The sequence below is a fragment of the Oncorhynchus gorbuscha genome, linkage group LG12, assembly GCF_021184085.1.
Source record: "Oncorhynchus gorbuscha isolate QuinsamMale2020 ecotype Even-year linkage group LG12, OgorEven_v1.0, whole genome shotgun sequence".
Classification (NCBI taxonomy): domain Eukaryota; kingdom Metazoa; phylum Chordata; class Actinopteri; order Salmoniformes; family Salmonidae; genus Oncorhynchus; species Oncorhynchus gorbuscha.
This window is the reverse complement of record NC_060184.1, coordinates 49,131,455-49,157,571: the sequence shown is the minus strand read 5'-3', so window position 1 is coordinate 49,157,571 and position 26,117 is coordinate 49,131,455. Positions and strand designations below refer to the sequence as shown.

Below are 26,117 nucleotides of genomic sequence, written 5' to 3'. Positions count from 1 at the left end.
AGTCTATACATAATGGTGGTGGATTATTCTGTCCTGTGAGAAATGCCTACTGGGATGAAGGGTTTTAAGTCATTTATAGACATAGAGTACCAGTCAAAAGTTGACACTGTCACATTGTGTAAATAATTGGAGATATGGTAGGTGCAGGAATACGTAGTAGGGGGTGTTAATACTCCACCCATGGGAACAATAACCGTCCAAACAATGGTGAACAGAGGGCACATATGTAAAATGATTAATCAGGGGAATTGGGAACCAGGTGTGCCTAATGAAACAGTTCAGTGACGCCTAGAAGGCCAGTGACATAGACCTCCGGAGCTGGTGCACGGAATGAGCAGCAGTACCGGGGAATTTGTGACACACACCTACTCATTCCAGGGTTTTTCTTTATGTTTGTCTATTTTCTACTTTGTAGAATAATAGCAAAGACATCAAATCTATGAAATAACACATATGGAATCATGTAGTAACTAATAGGCTATCTTCCTGATAACACCCCTAACTTGTCACAGCACAACTGATTGGCTCAAACAAATTAAGAAGGAAAGACATTCCACAAATAAACTTTTAACAAGGCACACCTGTTCATTGAAATGCATTCCAGGTGACTACCTCATGAAGCTGGTTGAGAGAATGCCAAGAGTGTGAAAAGCTGTCATCAAGGCAAAGGGTGGCTACTTTGAAAATCTCAAATCTCAAATATATTTAGATTTGTTTAACACTGTCACGTGTGCTCCTCTCTGGCCTCTAGGTCAAAAGGCTGCTCGTTATGGCGCACCCCTGTCATCATCTTTACCCGCATCAGCGCATTATGACACTCACCTGGACTCCATCACTTCCTTGCTTACCTGCCCTACATATGTCACTCCCTTTGTTTCCTTCCCCAGGCATCATTGTTTCTGTTTCATGTCTGTGCTCTGTTCGGGTCTCTGGTTTTGTGTTATGTTTTGTTTATTGATTAAAACACTCACTCCCTGAACCTTCTTCCCGACTCTCAGTGCACATCGTTACAGAATGACGCCTCACCAAAGGGAAGCAGCAGGGAGTGGTTTGTTTTGTTTCTGATTAGGTGTTGGGTCCGGGTGTCAGGACCGGAGCTACCTGCGAGGCCTCTGTCGGTTTGTCGGATTCCCAGGCCTCGGTGGGTTTGACAGGTTCCCCTGCCTCAGCGGGATCGACAGGCTGCCATGCCTCAGCTGGGATGACAGGCTGCCATGCCTCAGCTGGGTTGACAGGCTGCCATGCCTCAGCTGGGTTGACAGGCTGCCATGCCACCGCGGGTTTGACTGGCTCCCATTCCTCAATGGGTTTGACAGGCTCCCATGCCTCAATGGGTTTGACAGGCCCATGCCTCAATGGGTTTGACAGGCTCCCATGCCTCAATGGGTTTGTCAGGCTCCCATGCTTCAGCGGGTTCGACAGGCTCCCATGCCTCAATGGGTTCGACAGGCTCCCATGCTTCAATGAGTTTGACAGGCTCCCAATTGTCAGGTTTCTGCGCCCCCACCTGATCTCCAGGATCGTCCCTGTGGTTGGCGTCCTGCTGAGCTGAGCGCGCCGTGGAGGGGGTACTGTCACGTATGCTCTTTCTCCGGCGCTCTAGGTTGCCATGCTCCCGCGCCTCAGCTGGATCGACAGGTTCCCGCAGAGGTGACCGGTCCACTCCGGTATTGTCATCTTGGTCGGCGCCCTGCGGCTGGAGACGCGTGTCGGGGAGGGGGTACTGTCACGTGTGCTCCTCTCCGACCTCTAGGTCACCAGGGGCACCAGGGTAGCCTAGTGGTTAGAGCGTTGGACTAGTAACCGGAAGGTTGCAAGTTCAACAAATTCACTTATAGTCTTTAAAAGTAGTTAAAAGTTTAGTATGCACATTGATCATACCCCCAGGTTAGCATTTTTGGGGGGCTGTATGACATTTATGCTTCTGTAACCTTCTCACTTAAAGTTATTCACGATTCATTCATGATTATCAGCTTCCACATTACTGTGGAAGTGTTCATAAAAAAATATTGTTTTCGTTCATTTCTATTGTGCACAAATTAATCAGAAATGCAACCAAAACAAACTGTTAATGCGTCCAACTGATGTAGTCATTGCCTGCTAGAAATATGGGACCAAGTACTCAACTTTTGACTACTTTAAAACACTATAAGTTACTTTGTCAAAATACTAATGACACCTTCAAATGGGGGGGACTAGATACAAGTGTTTTCATTTCTAAACAGTAAAACTGATATTGTATGTATGAAAATCTCCTCAAACAAAAGATGACATTCTGTACCGTCGCCTCATATAAAACATTTGTCACTGGTCAAATTCCATAGAAATGCTGGCAGAAGAAACCGATGATTCATTTTGCACACAAACTATTGGCCATCATACACAAACTTGTGTGGAAAAAAAATCTAAAACAAATAGAGTAGATATTTTCCTTCAAAACATTCTGAGAGCTGACACACTTAGCAGCCAGTAGGCATCTCACTTCACTAAAACTGCTCTCAAACTGAGGCCAAATGGATTACCCACAAGGAAAACACATTTATTCCTATTGTCATGTTTCATTCGTGAATCTTCGGTTGCTGTGCCAATCGCACAATGGTTCAATGCACCATTGTATTCCTGTATATATAATTTGATGTACAGAAGAATATACACAAATGTCAAATGATTTATATTATCTTGTTTGATATTGTACATTTAATTTTCTCCATCTTCTTGACTTTTGTATTAGTCTCAGTGTTTTGTGCCATGATATTAAATCCTATTTTCCTTGCTGAATGAATGTACTATATTTGTGGTAAACAGTTGAATGAAAATACAAGATTAAGGGAATAAATTACAATGTTTAGCAAATAATTCAGTTAACCTTGTCTTTCTGGTATCTATAGACTTCTAAAGACACAAAAAAGTCTGTCTGATTTCCTAGAAATCAAAACCACTTTAGTTTGTTGTGGTGATAACATCTTACTCGGGTTGGGGTGTAGGAGGAAAACAAAACATTTGTTACTATGAGAAACTGGCCTTTATAGATATGAAAACACTCTTAAAACTACCCAAATGACAAAATGAAATAACTGATTCTTCAGGCCTGCTGCAGCCATGTCAATCAGACAAGCTAATTTAGCTTTACCCTCAAGAGTACGAGTGCAGGAGTGGGAGGACAACTTTTTTCTTCCAAATCTCTTTTTCTCTGTATAATTAATTTGAGCTATTTTAATTGAGAATGCAAATTCATGTCTGGCTTTATTTCTCTCAGGCTAAAATCTTGGGAGAATAAAAACAATTACAAGGCCTTTTTGTCAGTAAATAGCCTTTGTTTCTTCTTTCAATTTGAACATATTCCCCAGCGTTTCCCATCAGCTGGGATTTGGCTGGGCCAGTGTGGTAACGAGACAGATGAGAGAACAGCCGAATGCTTGAGGCGCACACTTCCAATAAGATTTAGAGCCCACTCATTTAGGACACTCTATCTCCCAGCAATAAAACACTTCATATCAACTGACATTCATAAATTGGCCAAGCACTGTTGTGTGGATGTTTGACAATAAAGTTGTTGATAAATTGATTATATCATCTTCTCAAGGCGAAACGTGAATCACACATTTTAGATAAAGACAATGTCAAATCAATTCAAATTAAGAGTCGATGCGTAAAGGTCCATAAAGATTTAAATATATCTTCTCATTTGCTTCACGGTTCGTCTCAATTATTACCCTCGATCTCTGTCCCTCGGCTCAGCTGTGGCAGCAGATGGACAGACAGAGGAGTGTTCGAAGGACAATACAGGAGGAAACATGCACTAGTGGCCTTGCATGTAGTAATGTTGACGCACACTAGTGCACAAACTTGCAATATCATTGTACAGCACATATGCTACTAATGATGTGATGACATTGATAGCAATCTAGTGTTATCTTTGTTGTCAGACAGAATATAGTATTGAATTAAATGAAGATCACAATATTTCAGTCGATTATTTTCAACACAATAATAGTAGTCTATAAATCCAGGTAGAAATCTCATTGTATTTATTCAGTGCACATTCGGCATAGGGTCATGTTCACACAAATAACCGCAACGTTTCACATAATATTACAAGTAAAGTATCTATTTTTCAGCATCAAAGACAAAAAGGACAAAACAAGGGGGATTCATTTATGTTCATTTCATTGACCGAAGCAGTAGACGACGTACCAAACATACATTGAATGGAGATGAATTGCTACAGGTGTCACCCGTCTTGCTTTGGTGAGTAAGGTTTAAGGACAGTTTTATTTTCCGTCTTTCATCTGTGTATATGTCCCCAGAAAAAAAGGTCACATGTCCTCTCTCTATTTCCCTGGGCTCCTGAAGATGTATTGGAGTTTGATCAGACTTGTCGTTGGGGACATAAACTATGTACTGGAACAGTTAAGCGTGATTGATTAATGCGTTGGCTACGCCCATCCCTTCTTAATCATAATGCAGAAGCGAGAATGCATAGAATGACAAGGAGCAGGGGTATTGAACTCTAACCCTATGAGGTCCGGAGCCTGCTGGTTTTCTGTTCTACCTGACAATTCCCAGGTCTAAATCTGCCCCTGATTAGGGGGGAACAATGACAAAACCCAGTGGAACTGGCTTCGAGGTCCAGAGATGTGTTTGAGGGACATAGAGGACCTCTACAGGAGAGTGGAACAACTGAATGCTCAGCATGGTAATGGAGGTCACTACTCCCCCTTCTGGAAAAGCAGACTTCTACGTCTCCCTTCATTTCCCAGCTGAAACAAGGTCATGAAGATGCTGCTCTCTGCTGGTGAGGACTATGAGGTGCATCAAACATGTATGATCCTCAGGCTGTAGGCTTGTACGTCAGACTGTGATATAACTTGGTCAGCTAACATTCCACTTCCTTTACTAGGGTTGGGGTCAATTTCAATTTAATTTGAAATTACAAATCAGTTCTTGAATTCTCTCATGAAGTGGAGAATATCTGTTGAATTCCATTTGAATTTCAACAATCTCCAATTTACGGAATTGGAATAGAATTGGAATAGAATTGGAATTAGACCGTTTGAACGGTTTGAATTGCAATTACACTATATATACATTATTCTTTGTTTCAATATTTGTACATTTCCAGGTTAATAGAATTAATGCAAAAAATTCACTGCAGGATTTGTTTTAAATCTTTTAAACGTGTATTTCTATATTTCCAGTACAGCTAGGCTGTCTGAACAGTGACATGCTACCCTACAAAGCATTACAAGGACTTGCTCTTACCTATCTCTCAGATTTGCTCCTGCCATACATACCTACACGTATGCTGTGGTCACAAGATGCAGGCCTCCTTACTGTCCCTAGAACGTCTAAGAAAACAGCGGGAAACAGGGCTTTCTCCTATAGAGCTACATTTTTTATGGAATGTTCTGCCTATCCATGTGAGAGACGCAACGCAGACTCTGTCTCGACCATTAAGTCTTTACTGAGGACTCATCTCTTCAGTAGGTCTTATGATTGAGTGTGGTCTGTCCCAGGGGTGCAAAGGTGAACGGCAAGGCACTGGAGCGACGAACCACCCTTGCTGTCTCTGTCTGGCCGGCTCCCCTCTCTCCACTGGGATTCTCTGCCTCTGACCATATTACAGGGGCTAAATCACTGGCTTACTAGTGCTCTTCCATACCGTCCCTAGGAGGGGTGCGTCACTAGAGTGGGTTGAGTCACTAATGTGATCTTCCTGTAAGGTTTTTCGCCTGGGCTCGTGTGGTGGAAGAGATCTTCGTGGGCTATAGTCAGACTTGTCCCAGGGTAGTAAGATGGTGGTCTGTTGGCATCCCTCTAGTGGTGTGGGGGCTGTGCTTTGAAAAAGTGAGTGGGGTTATATCCTGCCTGGTTGGCCCTGTCCGGGGTCATCGTCGGACTGGGCCACAGTGTCCCCTGACCTCCCCCTGTCTCATTCTCAAGTATCTATGCTGCAATAGTCTGTGTGCCGGGGGGCTAGGGTCAGTCTGTTATATCTGGTATATTTCTCCTGTCTTATTTGGTGTCCTGTGTGAATTGAACTATGCTCCCTCCAGACTGGCCACACCTCAGAACCCGTTTCCTCTCTAGGTTTCTCCCTAGGTTCCTGCCTTTCCAGGGAGTTTTTCCTAGCCACGTGCTTCTACATTTGCATTGCTTGCTGTTTGGGGCTTTAGGCTGGTTTTCTGTATAATGATTCTGTTGATGTAAAAAGGGCTTACCCACTGCTGGCTTGCTTCTGAAGCTAAGCAGGGTTGGTCCTGGTTGGTCCCTGGTTGGGAGACCAAGTGGTGTTGGAGGGCTAGTAGGAGGAACCCTTTCCTCTGGTCTAAAAAATGTATCCAAATTCCCCAGGGCAGTGATTGGGGACATTGCCCTGTGTAGGGTGCCGTCTTTCGGATGGGATGTTAAACGGGTGTCCTGACTCTGTGGTAACAAAGATCCCATGGCACTTATCGTAAGAGTAGGGGTGTTAACTCTGGTGTCCTGGCTAAATTCCCAATCTGGCCCTCATACCATCACTGTCACGTAATGATCCCCAATTTACAATTGGCTCATTCATCCCCCCTCCTCTCCACTGACTGTAACTATTCCCCAGGTTGTTGATGTAAATGAGAATGTATTCTCAGTCCAATTACCTGGTAAAATAAGGGTTAAAAATATTTAGAAATTTGATTTGATTTGATGATCAGCCTGAAAGCCTGAAGAAATTTAATTTGTGGAGTTGTTGCAGACTATATTGAATTTGGATATGATTTCATATAATTTACTTAACATTGTTTTCAGAGAAATTGAAAGACTGACCTGGAATTTGAATGGAATTAAATGGAATTTACAGGGAGATGGAATTAAATTAGGGATGAATTTATGGAATTTAACACCAACTCTGTATGCTTCATTACATTACATGACAATTCCACAAGGAGTTGGCAATTGAGCAGAAACAGACTGCCATCCAGGCCATTTCTGGTGTGTCTTTGGAATTTACATTTGTGTAGGCCTCTTTCTGCAAAATAAACTCTATCCTAGAGTTAGATTTTTAGACAACAGGTGGGTTTTCCTCAAACTTTCAGAGGATCTTAGAGTGAATACCTGACCCTTGGATATAGTTGTATTTTTGGAACAATTACACAAATGTTAATGCCACAAATGTTAATGCTTCGAAAAAAAACCTGAAAATATCCTGTGTGCTGGCAGAATGCTTATATGAAAATAAGCGCCCTGTAGGTCAGCTAAACTGAACCAGTTGCCTTGACGAATAAAACAAAACAGCACATTGTATGTAAGTATACGGAACATGATGAAAGCTGCTGCGGATCCTTAGGTCCAGAATGGAGCGTATGCAATGCCCCCCTGGGAACCAGGACGTTTCCCTGGAGTAGAAACAAATGGAAGTACAGCTGAGAGCTGCCCAGTGACACAAGCCTCCCAGATGAGCTAAATAACTATGCTCACTTCGAGGCAAGTAACACTGAAACATGCATGAAAGCATCAGCTGTTCCAGAAGACTGTGTGAACCCGCTCTCCGCAGCCGATGTGAGTAAGACCTGTAAACAGGTCAACATTCACAAGGCCGCTGGACCAGACGGATTACCAGGACATGTACTCCGAGCATGCGCTGACCAACTGGCAAGTGTCTTCACTGACATTTTCAACTTCTCTCTGTCGGAGTCTGTAATACCAACATCTTTCAAGCAGACCACCATAGGCCATGTGCCCAAGAACAGGAAGGTAACCTGCCTAAATGACTACCGACCCATAGCACTCATGTTTGTAGCCATGAAATGCGTTGAAAGGCTTGTCCAAACTGGACAAAAAGAGCACTTCTGTGAGAATACTATTGTTTGACTACAGCTCAGAGTTCAACACCATAGTGCCCTCAAAGCTCATCACTAAGGACCCTGGGACTAAACACCTCCCTCTGCAACTGGATCCTGGAATACGTAACACCTCAGTCACGCTGATCCTCAACACGGGGGCCCCTCAGGTGTTTGTGCTCAGCCTCCTCCTGTACTCCCTGTTCACTCACAACTGCACGGCCAGGCAGGACTCCAACACCATTATTAAGTTTGCACAACAGTGCACAACAGTGGTAGGCCTGATCACCGACAATGATGAGAGCCTATAGGGAGGAGGTCAAAGTACACTGACTAGTGATTTCGACACGACTGCCTTGGAGCTCCGGTATCAAATGTAACATCACTAGTGACAAGTATGGTTTGGGGTTTGCTTGGTGTACTCGCCAGTGAAGGGGGTTTGCAGACCTTGCCCTATAGTGCACGTAGAACTTGGGGTTAGCGAGTGATGCCACAGCATGCTCAAAACCCAAGCAGGCGATACATATCTGGTGTATATCCTTGCCTGCTATCATCGCCCTGCCTGGGCACAGGTGTGACCATTCTGTGGGGGCGGGGGGCAGGAGGCCTGCTAGGTTCTCCATGTGCATGGGTAGCAGGCTCCATGGATCTGAGAAGTAGTATTCCTTGAGTAAAGTGTGAGCTAGCTAGGTTTCGCCTCAAGGCTAATAGCCTATCTCGTTAGCACACTACTAGCCAGAGAAAGTGCGTGCTTTCTTTGTATCTCCACTAACAAAGCGGGTCTCTCGATCGTCACGCTGTGAAGCTAGAGCTGTCAGTCTAGTCAACACGGCCCATGAGGGGTTTGTGCCAAATGCGAGAGGAAAGCTAGCAATTCTACTTGTGTAGGTAGAAAAGCTAGTTTGGTGTAGCTAGCCTTGTGAGTTACACAGGTTAGGTTAAGCCTTGCAGCGATAGCTAGTCCTTTGTGTGGTAAGCTAGCCTTGCAGCTAGCTAGCCAAGTTAGCTAAAGCCTTGCGCCTAGGGCTAACCAAGTCTCGATAGCTAGCCGTGTGGAACTAGTTAAATGGAGCAAAACTTTTCTATCGGTCAGCACTCAATACTATCGACAGGAGCTGAAGTCCAATGTTCGGCAGCATTAACCTCTAAACATCAGTAGGATGCCAGGAATCTAGCCATGCTGAGGAATGCTTTTAAGAATGCAGTCACTTCCGCAAGGAAGAGAGGTGAGAATGACCAGCTGGTGAGCGAGTGGCTCCCTTTTATGGAGGAGAGGTGCTCACCTCATTCGTCACTCGACCTGTGCGATTGGATATTTTGACACATCGATACGAGTATTAGAAGTAGAAAAACAATGATTGTCAAAATTGCTCAAACTCAGGAAATTTGTTTGGGAATCATCATATCATCAAATTTACAACGACATAAGGAATAACTCAGTGAAAACCGGTAAAGTGAGTTCAAATAAAGTTTATTCAACATTCTGAATTGTTAAGCGACTGTTTGGAATCTATTTGTTCGTGATGGATGTGAAGGCATGTCAACACTCTAAGCTTAGAGTAACTCAAGCTCTAGCTATCCATCACCAAGAGAACAATGTCCATTCTTACAAAAATACCATTAATCAGTATCAAAATTATTTACATGCAAAACAATTCACTTTGGGTAAATCCTCAACAGGAGTCGTTTCTGTCCTAATATGGACACCGTACCCTCTGTTAATTGTCTAAGTTATTACAGAAGACAGGATTCACAAAAGCAGTTTGTGAAGCCATCGTGCTGTCCTTCCCCATCGGTTGGCATACAGTCTTGCAGAAGTCAGGTTTACGGTTGGGCTCCTTGGTCAAATAGCTGGAGGTGTCATCTGGGTAAAAGCATGCAGCGATCAAACGGATACAGTTCAGGATAGTTGCCGCGAGCATAAGGAAGCCTGTGTGGATTGGGACAAGAAATACATAGTCAAGTGTACTGTAAGTGTTACGTAACTGTTATTCATCAGATTATACAAAATTGTCTACAGGATTTTCTGGTATTCAATTATGACTGGCCTACAGCGTTAGCTTATCACTGTTACAATTAATTAATAATTGTAAAAATCATGTTATAATTGGCCAGCATCTGCCTACACTAAAATGGATCTGTTACAGAATGTGGGTGTGTGGTTGGTACTACTCCAGTATATGTTCATTTCATAGAGCTGTACTAGTGAGCTCATCTTCTATCTTGTGCATAGTCTGAACAGGTTCAAAGACAAGGTTAGTGAGTTACTGCCGCCTGATTATACATTTACATTTGAGTCATTTAGCAGATGCTCTTATCCAGAGCGACTTAGGGAATGTTTACTCAGGAGTATAATTCCTGCTGACTCGGATGGAATTCTGTGATCTTCCTTAACCCATAGCAAGTCCCACCGAGTTGACTACTTCAAAATGGTGACAGCCCTCAATGGCACTGCACATGATAAAACAGGCTGTGGGCTAAGTGTGCCCTCTATCCAACTCTATGTTCTTACCACAGTAGACTGTGTTAGGAGCAAGGTCATGGACACGATAGCTTCTGGTGAACATGGCTCCCAGGCCCACAATCAACACAGGGTAGACAGTAAACGTGTAGCGGATGTACTTGGAGAATATGAAGCTCTCAAAGACAAACCTGTTAGGAAATAGCATTGTTTTAAAAACTGAATTAAACCCCAGCTTCCTAGTATAGTGGAACGATTTAGTCAGTACGGTGTCCATATTAGGACAGCCTCAGTCTCAGCAGGAGAGACTGTCCTAATATGGACGCCACAATTATAATTTTCCATTCAATCAATGATTACGATGTATATGTATGGGTCCATCATTATTTCATTGTCAGTTATTACCAGATGAGCATCCCCAGGAGAAGTAGAGTGAGCACCATTGAGCTGACCAGAGGATCGGGTAGCCCAGCCTGGTACCTCAGCACAACTCCCAGACTGACCAGGGCCTCCAGAAGAGTCCACCAGCCAAATACAGCCAGTCCGTTCTGGGTCTGTCCCACACAACATCAACACATCAACACACAGTTAGACCAGAGGGACCATGATAAAAGACATATGAAACAGACATATTAAAACAAGACTTAGTATTTATTGGTAAAGGATCTGTTTTTAGAATGTGTATTGGTACGTTTAGATTTGTGATGTGGCCCAGGTTGGCCTTGTTTTTAGTGGAGGCTCTAATGCCTTGTTTTTAGTGGAGGCTCTAATGCCTTGTGAATATGCGTTAGGGGGATGGAGGTGCGCTGAGGAGGGGCATTGGGTGACCATAATGGCTCGGCTCCGCTGCCTTCCTGGTGCACGGCTTAGCGGATGGATGCGAGTGTGTGAGGTTTTGTGAATGGTGAACTTCCCTTAAGGGAAGTCGGAGGTGATACTTTTGGTGTGTTCAAGACAACTGGGAACTCTGAAAAATACGAGGTCAAATCATGACGTCAGTGATCTTCAGGTTGGAAAGGCTGAGCTCTCGTGAGTCGGAGCTCTCGAGTTGGACATCCAAGTTGAATGACCGCTCAAAACTATTTTTTCCGAGTTGTTTTGAATGCGGCATAAGAGGGCATTCTGGCACCGAGCTTCATGGCTGCCTACGTTGTTGCTCGTAGATGGGGCAAGTTCAGTCTGCAGCTCATTTATACTTGCATCTCATCTATATTGCACCAATCATATTAAAGTGGTCCTTCTGTAGCTCAGTTGGTAGAGCATGGCGCTTGTAACGCCAGGGTAGTGGGTCCGATCCCCGGGACCACCCATACGTAGAATGTATGCACACATGACTGTAAGTCGCTTTGGATAAAAGTGTCTGCTAAATGGCATATATATATATATAAATGTTAACTTCTCTAGGGTAGGGGGCAGCATTTGGAATTTTGGATGAAAAGCATGCCCAAATTAAACTGCCTGCTTCTCGGACCCGGAAGATATGATATGCATATAACTGGTAGATTTGGATAGACAACACTCTAACATTTCCAAAACTGTTAAAATAGTGTCTGTGAGTAAAACAGAACTGATTTGGCAGGCCAAAACCTGAGAAAAATCCATTCAGGAAGTTGTTTTTTTCCTTCTAGTTTTCTATTCAATGCCATTAAAGTATCCATTGACTTATGACTCAAATTGCAGTTCCTATACCTTCCACTAGATGTCAACAGTCTTTAGAAATTGTTTCAGGCTTGTATTCTGAAGAATGAGGGAGTAAGACCAGTCGGAATGAGTGGACCCTGCCGTGACACAGAGCTTTTTCGTGCACGCGACAGAGAGTGCCTTTCTTGTTTACCTTTTCTATTGACAACGTTATTGTCCGGTTTAAATATGATCGATTATTTAGGATAAAACCAAACTGAGGGTTGAATATAAACATCGTTTGACATGTTTCTATGAACTTTACGAATACAATTTGGATTTTTTTGTCTGCCTGTTTTGACTGCGTTTGAGCCTGTGGATTACTGAAGGAAACGTGCAAACAAACTGAGGTTTTTGGATATAAATAGACTTTATCGAACAAAAGGAACATTTATTGAGTAAATGAAAGTCTTCCGAGTGCAAACATATGAAGATCATCAAATGTAGGGATTCATTTTATCTCTATTTCTGACTTGTGTAATTCTTCTACTTGGCTGGTTACTGTTTGTAATGATTTGTCTGCTGGGCTATGTTCTCAAATAATTGTAAGGTATGCTTTCGCCGTAAAGCATTTTTTAAATCTGACACCGTGGTTGGATTCAGAAGAAGTTCATCTTTAAACCTATATAAAATATGTTCTGTTTTCTGAATTTTTATAATGAGTATTTCTGTATTCGAATTTGGCTCTCTGCAATCTCACTGGATGTTGGCCAGGTGGGACGCTAGCATCCCACATACCCTAGAGAGGTTTTAAGATAAATATAAATTAGGCCTATGTATTTATTTTTAATGTGACAGATATAATTTAATGTGATGTTCGTGCGGTATGTTTGTCCAAGTTCATGTGTTTTCAGAATGGTGTTTTGGCGCATAATGACGGTCCCCTTGGCAAACATACTGGCAATGGTGTGATGATGAGGCGCTCTGAAACGTCGAAGAAAATATGTCTCCGTCCCATTATACAACTGCATGGTCCTCCAGTATTTATTTTATTTAAGTATTGGTTTGCAGTATTTTGCCTATCAAAGTGTGCTTTTTGCCTATTTGGTCAATACATGTATTCTTCATTTAGATGGCTTTTTGCATTTTTTCTTTACCTTCACTTTTGATGTGACTTGTCTTATTATTTTTTTTTTTGTCTTGAAATGTGGGGACAAATTTCAAAACTGGGGGGGGGTAAATATGCAACAGGCATGTGCTCTTGAATGCAGCCTCATAGACTGTTAGAGCAGGTTATTGTTCATTAACTACGTGGCCACTAGTATAAATTATTGGCTGTCATTTCAATCATGGGATCCCCTTGCCCTGTGTTGATTGGCGTACACTAGAAGGATGGGAGTGGTGGTGTTTAAAAAAAAAATCAAAGTAAGTCAAATTATTATTATGGTAATATCCTTTTCCATATGCACAAAAAGCACATTTCTCTCAAATTTGGTGTACATATTTGATTAAATCCCTGTTAGTGAGCATTTATCCTTTGCCAAGATAATCCAATTGATAAAATAATATTTAAATTGGAGAATTATTATTTTTTTAAAGTGGAAGGGGGAAATAGGGACTTCTCGGTCAGCCCTGCATTAACGATCAATATTGGTTAAACAAACTTCAGATGAATAAAAAAAGTAAATCAGTTCAATTTAAGTTGACAGCTGTGTCATATAGATTGCAAAATAGTTGGGAGGAGATTTTTGGTTTATGGACTGATACACAAAACAACGCTGGATTCAAAACTTTGAGTTTTTCAATTTCAATTAATATACACAATTCTTGGCTAAATAACAAGATAACTAATATAAAATATACTGTGTCCGTAAAATGTATATACTGTAGGTTCAGAACGTTTGTGAAATAGCACAGTTGAAAAATATTTGGCAAATTGAAATCCACACTGGATGATCTTCAGAGATAGATGGGAGGGGTTGAGTGTAGATGAAGGATAGGACTAAAAACAAATCAAAGATAACTATTGTAAAATATACTGTGTCTGTAAAATGTACAGTACCTGTCAGAAGTTAGGACATACCTACTCATTCAAGGTTTATTTTCTTTATTTTTTACTATTTTCTACATTGTAGAATAATAGTGAAGACATCAAAACTATGAAATAACACATGGAATTTGAAAGAAATCAAAACAGATTTATATGTGAGATTCTTTAAAGTAGTCTCCTTTTGTCTTGATGACAGCTTTGCACACAATTGGCATTCTCTCAACCTGCTTCATGAGGTATTCACCTGGAATGCTCAGGTGTGCCTTGTTAAAAGGTTAAAAAAGTTATTTCCTTCTTAATACATTTGAGTCAGTCAGTTGTGTTGTGACAAGGTAGGGGTGGTATACAGAAGATGGCCCTATTTGGTAAAAGATCAAGTCCATATTATGGCAAGAACAGCTCAAATAAGCAAAGGGAAAGGACAGTCCGTCATGAAGGTCAGTCCATCCGGAAAATCTCAAGAACTTTGAAAGTTTCTTCAAGTGCAGTCGGCAAAAACCATCAAGCACAATGATTAAACTGGCTCTCATGAGGACCGCCACAAGAATGCAAGACCCAGAGTTACCTCTGCTGCAGAGGATACGTTTCTTAGAGGACATCAATAATAAGAATAGACTTACTTGGGCCAAGAAACATGACCAATGGACATTAGACCAGTGGAAATCTGTCCTTTGCACTTGATGAGTCCAAATTTGAGATATTTGGTTCCGTGTCTTTGTGAGATGCAGAGTAGGTGAACGGATGATATTTTGTTAGGTTACAGCCTTATTCTAAAACAGATTAATTAGATACACACAATACCCCATAATGACAAAAGCGAAAACAGGTTTTTAGAAATGTTTGCAAATGTATTCAAAATAAAAAATCAGTAATACCTTTATTTACATAGGTATTCAGACCCTTTGCTATGAGACTTGAAATTGAGCTCAGGTGCATCCTGTTTCCGTTGATCATCCTTGAGAGGTTTATACAACTTGGAGGCCACCTGTGGTAAATTCAATTGATTGGACATGATTTGGAAAGGCACACACCTGTCTATATAAGATCTCACAGTTGACAGTGCATGTCAGAGCGAAAACTAAGCCATGTGGTCAAAGGAATTGTCAGTAGAGTTCTGAAACAGGATTGTGTCGAGGTACAGATCTGGGGAAGGGTGTCAAAAAATGTCTGCAGCATTGAAGGTCCCCAAGAACACAGTTGCCTCAATCATTCTTAAATGGAATAAGTTTGGAACCACAAAGACTCTTCCTACAGCTGGCAGCCCAGCCAAACTTATCAATCGGGGAGAAGGGCCTTGTTAAGGGAGGTGACCAGATGGAAGCCACTCCTCTGTTAAAGGTAGATGACAGCCCACATGGAGTTTGTCAAAAGGCACATAAAGGACCCTGACCATCAGAAACAAGATTGAACCCTTTGGCCTTAATTCCAAGTGTCACGTCTGGAGGAAACCAGGCACCATCCCTATGGTGAAGAATGGTGGTGGCAGCATCATGCTGTGAGGATATTTTTCAGGGACTGGGAGACTGGTGAGGATGGGGGAAATATGTACAGAGAGATCCTTGAATGAAACCTGTTCGAGAGCGCACAGGACCTCAGACTGGGGCGAAGGTTCACCTTCCAACAGGACAATGATCCAAAGCACACAGCTAAGACAACTTATGAGTGGCTTCGGGACAAGTCTCTGAATGTCCTTGAGTGGCACATGGTCGAAACATCTCTGGAGAGACCTGAAAATACCCAAGGTGCTTCAACAAAGTACTGAGATATTTGTGATATTCATTTTTTTTGCAAATGTTTGCTTTGTCGTTATGGGGTATTGTTTGTAGATTGATGAGGATATTTAAAAAAATATATATTTTAGAATAAAGCTGTAACGTAACAAAATGTGGGAGAAGTCAAGGGCTCTGAATACTTTCTGAATGCACTCTATATCCAACTGGGCACACACACACTGTTTGAATCAACATTGTTTTCACGTCACTTCAAAGTAATTTCAATTAAACTGTGTTAAACCAACATGGAATAGACATTGAAATGACGTCTATGCCCAGTGGGATAGTGCTACATGATTTTATCTTAGGTCATTGCTGCAAATGATGCCAAGAAAACCTTAATGATCTCTAATGACTACTAAGACATATGAATCCGACATATTAAAACAAGACATAGGTTAATAAAGGTTAATAAAGTACTATCTTATCTTAAGGTTAGTGAGGTCATTGCTGATCTCAAGAAAACATCTATTATGACCTGTAAGCGTAAATGTGCTGCTTGTGACTTCCTTAAGAGCACTAAGCACTTGTATTTTTTGAAAATAAGAAATGTTAGCACTTAGGCTGCATGGGTGGTGGTATTTCAAGCTAAAGAGTAAGTTTAACCAATTCAACTTGGTTACATACGTTTTTTTTTTTTGCCCTGAAGCTCATTGGCTGACAGCAGCATGATAAAACAAGCAACTGTGCTACATCTTGACATCATTGTGTAGAAAAGATCTTGAATTCACCAGATAGCGGGTCCACCAGGGTTCTTTAGGGTTATTGATGGCCAGCCAGGTTCTGTGATTGTGCAGGTTTCGGTAGGACACATACAGCATTTGGAAGCTGTGAATTGGCATAACCCATTTAAAAAACAGGGATGGTAGAAGGTCACTGTAAAAACATAAAAGATGTTCCATATTTAGTATTGCCTTTCTTGGTTCTGCACATAGTCCCACTGTATTTATTTTGTCATATTTTAAAATCCCAAAATGTGTATCTTAAAGGGGAAGTTTATATTTTAAGGTCCAATGCAGCTGTTTTTATCTCAATATCAAATCATTTCTGGGTGGCAATAGAGTACCTTACTGTGATTGTTTTCAATTAAAATTGTCATCAAAATATCTATTTTTCAAGCAAGAATGTTGCTAAGACTTTCTGGGAGTGGTCTGAGTGGGAGGGGAAACTGAAAAAATGGCTGTTATTGGCAGAGACGTTTGGAACTCGCTTTCTTATTGGTCTGTTATCTAATTTACTGCCTGTGTGATGTCACCAGGCAGGCCAAATCTCCATCATCCCAGATAAACAGACAAATTTCAGGTGGTCTTTTCAAACAGCTCTTAAACTGAAAGGGCATTATCATAATTTAAACAATTTCACAGTGTGATTCAAACCTCATAGTGTAGAAAAACAGTTGAAGATGGAAATTTACATACACCTTAGCCAAATACATTTAAACTCAGTTTTTCACATTTCCTGACATTTAACCCTAGTAAACATTCCCTGTCTTAGGTCAGTTAGGATCACCACTTTATTTTAAGAATGTGAAATAGTAAAAATACTGATTTATTTCAGCTTTTAATTCTTTCATCACATTCCCAGTAGGTCAGAAGTTTACATACACTCAATTAGTATTTGGTATATTGGCCTTTAAATTGTTTAACTTGGGTCAAATGTTTCGGGTAGCCTTCCACAAGCTTCCAACAATAAGTTGGGTGAATTTTGGCCCATTCCTCCTGACAGAGCTGGTGTAACTGAGTCAGGTTTGTAGGCCTCCTTGCCCGCACACGCTTTTTCAGTTCTACCCACAAATTGTCTGTAAGATTGAAGTCAGGGCTTTGTGATGGCCACTCCAATACCTTGGCTTTGTTGTCCTTAAGCCATTTGGAGGTTTTTGGAGCAGTGGCTTCTTTGTTGCTGAATGGCCTTTCAGGTTATGTCGATATAGCACTAATTTTACTATGGGTATAGACACTTTTGTACCTGTGCCCTACCGCATCTTCACAAAGTCCTTTGCTGTTGTTCTGGGATTGATTTGCACTTCTCGCACCAAAGTACGTTCATCTCTAGTAGACAGAACTCGTTTCGTTCCTGAGCATGACGACGGCTGCGTGGTCCCATGGTGTTTATACTTGCGTGCTATTGTTTGTACAGATGAACGTGGTACCTTCAGACGTTTGGAAATTGCTCCCAAAGATGAACCAGACTTGTGGAGGTCTACAATTTTGTTCCTGAGGTTCTATTGATTTTCCCCTGATGTCAAGCAAAGAGGCACTGAGTTTGAAGGTAGGCCTTGAAATACATCCACAGGTACACCTCCAATTGACTCAAATGAGGTCAATTACCCTATCAGATGCTTCTAAAGCCATGACATCATTTTTTGGAATTTTCCAAGCTGTTTAAATGCACAGTCAACTTAGTGTATGTAAACTTCTGACCCACTGGATTTGTGATACAGTGAATCATAAGTGAAATAATCTGTCTGTAAACAATTGTTGGAAAAATTACTTGTGCCATGCACAAAGTAGATGTCCTAACCGATTTGCCAAAACTATAGTTTGTTACCAAGAAATTTGTGGGGTCGTTGAAAAACGAGTTTTATTGACTCCAACCTAAGTGTATATAAACTTCCAACTTCAACTGGAAAACACAGGACATCACATTTTTGACTGCATTGGGCCTTTAAAACTGTTAGATGTTTCCTCACCCTGAAAGTAGTCTAGCTGCAGTTTGTAGTTGGATTTTAAATAAGAGTAAACCATGGGTTAGAGTTTATCCTGGCCCATAGACTACTTTCAGGATGAGAAATCATCTAACGTTATATTTGTAAAACTTCCCCTTTAAATGCAACAAGTGCCAAACTACTTACTGCCTGTCCCAGAGAAACAGCCAGGTGATCTTTGCCACGTTGATCATAGTCCAGATCAGATAGAATGACGGAGGGTGAATCTCAGGGTTGCAGGAGACTGGACCAAACACATTCCTTTCAGGCAGAGAACATCAATCACAACTGAGTGATATAAATGTACAGCCTCATCATTTAATTGTCATCACTTAGGCATTCAGTTAACCTTTGGAAGAGTAGTGAGTGAGTGGTGAGTGAGTGAGTGAGTGAGTGAGTGAGTGAGTGAGTGAGTGAGTGAGTGAGTGAGTGAGTGAGTGAGTGAGTGAGTGATACCTCTGGAACACAGTAAAAAGAGAGTGTATGAGCCAAGCACTGCTCCAGAGCCGAAGCATGATCCAGGTGTTGTCTGCCCAGCAGTCCATGGTCACCTCCAGAGGAAAGGACTCAGAGACATTATCCAATGTGGTCATAAACAGACCTAGGGAGTAAAGCCATTGCATGTTCGGTAAAAGGACTCTGTAGAGAGCAATAGTAATGGCGTTTTTTTGTAGGCATTGTAGGCATTTTGTAGCCATGTAGACTCCATGGCTCATTGGCCAAAGTCTATAGGGAAAACATGTTTTGTTGTTGAGTTTTTAGATAAACGCAGAAAATAAGGTATATGGTAAACACCAGCTTAGGAGACCCTATATGTTTTGCTCTATGAGATAATCTTCATCAGCTGACATCTTTTTGTGTGATTTGTTTTTACATTTTCGCAAACAGAACAAGCATATAAAGACTTCAGAACTAATAAAAGTCATGTTAACTGACTGATTATAGAACAAAACATATACGATCTCCTAAACCTGTGTTAACCTCAGGTCTTATTTTCGGCGTTTGTCCCAAAACCCCATACTTGCCCCATTCATTTCTTCCATAGGAATGGCTAAACGAACCAGAGGTAACTAATTTCTGTTTTTTTTGGACTATAAACTAGCAAGCTCTACAAACCACATACTACAGTGTCCATATTAGGACAGCCTCCTGCTAAGATTGAGGGTGTCCTAATATGGACACCATACAGTTACTGTGTCTAACAGTAAGTATAGAGTTGCAATGTAATACCAGTATAAGCTATGTGAAGATGAAGCTGTATTGTGAATAACAAGCCAGCTTATCCTATTGGCAATGGAGATACTTTAGTGTTTGCCTCCCATCATAGGAAACAGATTCACAGCATGCACGAGAATGGTGTCCATATCAGGACAGCCTCAGACTGAAACAAGTCCTGCTGACACAGTCCTAATATGGACACTGTATAACAGTGAGATGGAGAATACATCAGTATGAGCAGTAACATCAAAGACAGTACAGTATGAAGATGTGCAGAATCTGCTTCTCCGATAGAAATCCCCGATCACACTTCTGGGTGATGTCATGGCGGTGTTAGCAAGAATAGCTCATACATAGAAACACTTCCCCCAAGTCTAACGATTGTGTTGCGTAGAACAACGCATGTGCAGGCCGTCAAATGAGAGGCACTCCTTCGATATTAAGTTGTTTTTGACAAAAATGTCAGTTTTTCACTTTCACAAGGTTCTTGTAATAACCTGTTCAGCTAGTTAAGACATTGGCTCGAATATAGTTTTTTTGTTGTTGAATTTTTAGATTCTAAAATTCTAAATTCTTTAGAATTTGAAAAAAAATAACAACTAAGGACACATTTCCCCTTCTCCCATTGACTTTCCAAACCCCGGTCTGGTCTGTTGAGACTCCTTCGCAACGCATTCCCGGACGTATCATGATGTTGTGTCTCTGGGTTTGAAAACTCTGTGGTAACATTACCTCCAGCTTACAAAGTTTCCTTTTCAGAAGTGTCTGCAAAGTGTCATCTATCAACTCATCCGCTTATGTAATGCGGTCGGTGACGCGCAGATTAGGACTTAAAAAACACAATCATTGGCCTCTCTTCTTCAGTGCTGGGCTGTAAAACGATGACATTTAAAACGTGTGGCAGGCCAAAGGTCCATCATTACATAAAGTCATTCCACTGTGGATACATTGGTGTATGACAAGTTGTTCTAACTTATCTTCTCAAAGGGATCCTTTGGGTGACATACTGTATGTGCATCTGGAACATCCCTGCAGGAGATATCATTTACAGGTCATATTGGGTCAAATGGTCATTCATTACGACAGTGACAAAGCTATCGTATATACAGGGGGGGGGGGGTCCGAAATGACTGGCAGCCTTGATAAAGATGAGCAATAATGACTGTGTAAAATGTTGTTTCATAAGTAGTATTTTTTTCCCCCTCAAAAAAAAAGAAGGTAGAGGTCAAAATGATTGTCACGCCTAAATATTCATGTTAAAATAAGTAGTCAAATGTTGAGTATTTGATCCCATGTTCTTAGAACGCAATGACCATATCAAGCGTCTGACTCTACAATCTTCTCTCTACAAACGGTGGAATTATAATCATAGCATTGCACTCAGGATACATCCCTAGCCACTGTATTCGTTTATCCAGATTGTCTGTTGAACCAAAGTCCCTGATGACCTCACAGTAGTGCACTGTAGTACAGAGATGGACCAGGTGTCTGGTAGATTTCACTCACCGCCAGAGTTGGTCCCTGATGCTAGAACATGGAAGGTCTCGGAAGCCACCTGGCTAAACATGGCCAGAGCGATACACACACCGTGTAGGACCACATGGTGATGATGTCTCTCCATACTGCCCTGGCCATACGGAGACACATGGGAGCGGTACATCCTCCCTGTCGAGCGATCAACTGTAGAACGCTCGCCTCACACACCAACACTCTTTTATACACACACACACACACACTATCTTGGATCCTGGTGCATTGGACTTTGGATGATGGCACTGTTTCAGTCAGTGTATCATGGTTTACTGTGTGTGTGTGTGGTTATTTTTCCCCATGATGTCTAACCAATGGGTGTTCCTACTACTGCACAGTGGCACACGGTTGTATTTACTATTGTTAAATCACAATAGCATTTACAGATCAGTGCGTTGGTAAGTATAACAATACACTTTATTTCTATAGCTTCATTCATACATAAATGCAGTCCAAATTGTTGTACAGCATAGCACCTAAAACAAAACGTCAAAACACAAAGGTAGATCAGATCCTGGTATAAAAACAATATGGTGGCAGTTAAAGGTTAACTAAATACATTTAAAAAAAGAACACAATCACATTAATGTCATTGAATTAGTATTGCGGTCATGAGAGAATGCCGGTCCATAGTTTAATCACACACAGTCATTGATATGATTTCGAAAAAGACATTAGCATGGCCAATGGTTATGAGCTCAATCTGTACGGTACAAAGGCACTACTAGCCTAAATCATCACCTACATGTCTTGCTGAAGCAAAGCCTTATGAATCCAACACAGGGAGAGTTTGATCACGTCTCAGCCATTAAACGTTTAGGAAAACAACATTCAAACAAGGGGGCACGTGAATCTCCGCAGAGGCTCTCTTTCTTCCTACATAAAGATGAGCTTCTGTGTTCTGGCGATGTCCACTGGAGACATGAGCTCCTCTTCTCCATAAAACGGTTTGTTGTTGTGCTTCCATAACACCATGACAATGCGTACAATGAATATGACACTAGTTATGGCCAATATGACAGCTGGAAAAGAGATGAGGCATAAAGTATATTAGCTAAAAGCGCCACGGGAAAGTCACTGCAGTGACTACAGACAGTGATACAAGAATAACATTGACACTAGTCTAGTAGTGAAGATAGTGCGAACATTGCCAATTGCACATACATATACTCAGTTCTCATTATACTTACGTACAGTAAATATAACACGATCAAATCTTATCACTCGCCCATCTGCTACTAATGCATGTGTACGGTGTCTGTATTAGGACAGGCTGTGTTGTGTTATCTTCCTCTAGGTGTCAGTTTAGGAGTCAGTCGGGACATAGGGCCTACCAGACATGATGTCTATGTGGGTACCGGGCGTGGCTGGATTGGCCACACTCGCGGCCAACACCAGGATCACCACAGGGTACACGGTGAGGATGTAGCGCACGTGCTTATCCAGGTACCAGTTCTCTATGACAAACCTGAGAAAGTTATAAGGAGGAAGAATATATAAATCAACAGTGCATCAATTCCCATGCTTTAAAAAAGAAGGTGCGAGAAGGAAAAGTTTCTGGCGATTGTATGGTGGCCCAAAGGGGCAAATGAAATGTAGTGACAGCATGCACACGACGCAGGCACTTGCTTTGTGTGCATACGCTGTCACTACATTTTAAACTAAATGATTTGCAGGCAGTTGCTTTGTGTGCACGAGCTGTCCACACAATTTTTAGAAGCTACTTTTGCCGCTTAGGGCAACTGTATTATTATCTTGTCAGGCCACTGTCATAGTTTATGTAGATTAAGTAAATCCGCTGTTCATGAATTTGCAATGGAAAATTTCCTGGCAAAGCTCAAATGTGTGGTTTATTGTAATCAACGTCACTGAATTAAGAGGTTAGATCAAATGTAGGATCAAAGTCTCACCATCCTATGAGTCCCAATTGGAGCAGCACTAGTACCATTATGGCAGCATCTGTCTTAGGTATTGGGGTTTGATGGTCTAAAACAACGGTCAAGTGTAAAAAGGTAGCCACAGCCCACCATGTTGCATACAAAGCCACTCCGTTTTGCACCTGTAAAAGAGTTAACAAATACGGTGCCCATATTAGGACAGCTCCAGTCCTACTGAAACCGAGGCTTCTTAATATGGACACCATAAACAGACAACACATGTCTGTACCAAAAAGTAACTGTCCGGCACACTTGTGGAAGGTTTGTGTACACAATACAATGTTCTTGGAGAATAGTAGAAAAAAAAGTTGTTGTACCAGTATTCGAATGAGCCAGAGATCATTGTTGTGATATTTATGGAGCCACGCTCCATAGACGACCAGTCCGTAGCAGGAGAACATGATAATCACGCAGTTGGAGATGGCCTGTAATGCTGTGATCAGCAGCGTTGGCACCATCTTTCTATGACAAACACAGAATCTAGAAAACGTAATCTGTCTTGAGAAAGACTATACAAGTGATTTCCTTGCCACCAATTCAATGTCGAAACTCGAAAACAACTCAAAACGTGTTAAGAGATGCATATAATTGCACAGTAAACAACACATAATATGATCACTTACTCTTTGTCGTACAGAAATAACCATGCCATATTCAAAATGCTATTCACGATCCAGGACAAGTAGAATCCGTAGGGCAGGACAGCAGGAGTGGTGTACATCCATGTATAGGCTTCCCTAAGGGACAGGAACATCATCATGATAATTAAAAACAACAAAATCACCATCACCATCAGCCTCATCATAATCAAAATCACCATCACCATCAGCCTCATCATAATCAAAATCACCACCACCATCAGCCTCATCATAATCAAAAACATCATAATCATCATCATCATAGCCAGAACTAGGCCTGGGAATTTTGGAAAAGTTACCATAATTCTGCAACCCTAGCCAGGACAGTAAGTTAGATTGCCAATAAACACAGGCCAGTTAGCCTGGATGTCTCCTTATGGAATTGTCATGTTTGACAAGACAATGAGAGACAATGATTCGGCAATATAGCAGGAACAGATCTGGGACCAGGCTAATGTCCAGTGCAAAGTTGATTTCATTCCAGCCAGGGTTTGGCTTGGAAAATAACCAACAATGTCTGAAGGAACAATGTTTACATGATTGTTGTAGTGTCAGCGAGACTCTAGCTTTAATGGACAGTAATCGTACCTTCTACGGAGATTGTGTATCAGATAGATGAACATGCCGATCAACCAGACGTTAAGGACGTCCCATAGAAAGAGTACCCATCTATCCGGGGTTAGGTGGGTTGTGGACTTGCTCAGCACATACTGTGTGGTTTGCATAAACGCACCTACATGTTCAAACACACAGGGTACAAAACATTTTATCGGATGCAAAAAAAAGTAAGTGTGTTTCAAACAGATGTCATTGACTTCAAGTGGACTTTAAGAATTCACCTGTCCAGGGCCCAAATAGAGCCAATATGTTGAATGTCAGTGCAATTAGATAGCTGATTAGGGCCAGAAACATCAGCAAAACACGGACTGAAAGGCACTCTCCCATGTTCAGGATCTAGGGACAGAAGTACAAACCTAATTTCAGTACTGACATTTCAATACATTTCAATACTGTCATTTTAGTAGTAATTTCAGTCAGAAGTCACATGTCACTTTAGTCAGTCACACCCTCATTCCACTATGTCAAAAACATTTGATTTCTGGCCGTTTGTTTCGCCCAACAATGTTTCTCAGATGGCCCCTAATTCAACATTATCCCAGTACAACAATGCCTGTATTGTTCCTAATACAATTCTGTTAATTGTTTCTAAATGACACTGTAATAAGACTGATGACCAGTATGTGAAATAGAATATCTTACCTTAGGATGGCGGCCCTGAAATACTGTTAATCCCTTCTAGGATAGACCTTCTAGGATATTCTGTGGTGAAAAGAAGTCATCAACAGATGGTTCCCAGTTGCTCCCACACAGGAGAGTAGGTGCACACATTAGGTTCACACTCTTGAGGATGGTCTGTCTGCTACTGGTGCTATCTCCACAGATAATATATAGATCTGCCCATGGACAGAGAAAGATATGGGTGGAAGTAGCAGCGACTCCTCCTCTATCTCCATTCACAAGCCCACATGAAGTCATATCCAAAGGACAATCCGCACCATTGTGCGCCGGGAACAAGTCGTGTCATTGTTGTAGTAATGTCAACCCCTTACCTAACGTCGGATAGGCCACGGCATAGGAACATTGTGGAACAAAACAATCTCCCTTCTGTTGTACTAGCGGCGTAGGTCACCTCAATGTTATGTCCCTGAATAAAAGAGGAGCCTGTACCTCACTCAAGACGTCTTAACAATCTACATGGATGATATATTCCATGGGGCCACAAGGTGTCAGATCTGCTCTATTATTTTTTATAACAGCATGTGACATATAGCCTTATACCACACAGTGTCGCCATTGCGTTACATTACACCAGTAGGCATAACGTGCATTTAGTGTTACCATGGGAATTTCTGCGATCTGTTAATTCTTCCGCCAGACAGTATCGCCTGCAGCTCAGTTCCTGTTGACATGTGTACTGCTTTTAAAACACCACTGAGCTCTTAAGAAAATATCCTCCCAAACCAAATGGCAACACTGGCAATCACTGGGCAAGGTTTCATCTTACATCTCAGGCATGTTTTCTAATGAAAGTGACTCTCCGCTACAGAGGATGTCCTAATATGGACGCCGTAGGGTTAAGACATTGTGTACACTCTTAAAAATAAAGGTGCAATTTGGAGACAAAAAGGTTATTGAGAGCGATGCAATAAGGGAACCATTTTGGGGTCTCTGAAGATCCATAAATAGGATAGTTCTTTAGTTATGAAGAATTATGAAGAACCATAGATGCCACGTCAAGAACCCCACATTTAACTCAAAGGTTCTTTATCAGGCAAGTTGTCTAAGGAACCTTAAGAGCTGGGGAAGAAC

At 41.6% G+C, this 26,117-nt stretch overlaps 2 protein-coding genes across 3 annotated transcripts; both read right to left on the bottom strand.

Moving 5' to 3' along the window:
* Nucleotides 1-9,271: 9,271 nt before the first annotated feature.
* On the bottom strand, nt 9,272-21,347 carry LOC123991725. The gene is made up of 7 exons (XM_046293373.1): nt 21,149-21,347; nt 18,881-19,025; nt 18,572-18,685; nt 16,452-16,596; nt 10,684-10,832; nt 10,330-10,469; nt 9,272-9,747 (listed from the first exon to the last, which is right to left on the bottom strand). Exons 1-7 carry the CDS (start codon nt 21,300-21,302, stop codon nt 9,536-9,538), a joined length of 1,059 nt encoding a protein of 352 aa, XP_046149329.1. The 5' UTR covers nt 21,303-21,347; the 3' UTR covers nt 9,272-9,535.
* A 216-nt stretch (nt 21,348-21,563) lies between these two features.
* On the bottom strand, nt 21,564-25,210 carry LOC123991724. 2 transcript variants are annotated; one of them, XM_046293371.1, is made up of 8 exons: nt 25,008-25,210; nt 24,587-24,701; nt 24,336-24,480; nt 23,733-23,846; nt 23,427-23,589; nt 23,083-23,231; nt 22,507-22,640; nt 21,564-22,194 (listed from the first exon to the last, which is right to left on the bottom strand). In XM_046293371.1, exons 2-8 carry the CDS (start codon nt 24,690-24,692, stop codon nt 22,049-22,051), a joined length of 957 nt encoding a protein of 318 aa, XP_046149327.1. In that variant the 5' UTR covers nt 24,693-24,701; nt 25,008-25,210; the 3' UTR covers nt 21,564-22,048. The 2 variants fall into 2 exon arrangements, with proteins under 2 accessions (XP_046149327.1, XP_046149328.1); XM_046293372.1 differs by having other exon boundaries at nt 23,427-23,571.
* Nucleotides 25,211-26,117: the final 907 nt, after the last annotated feature.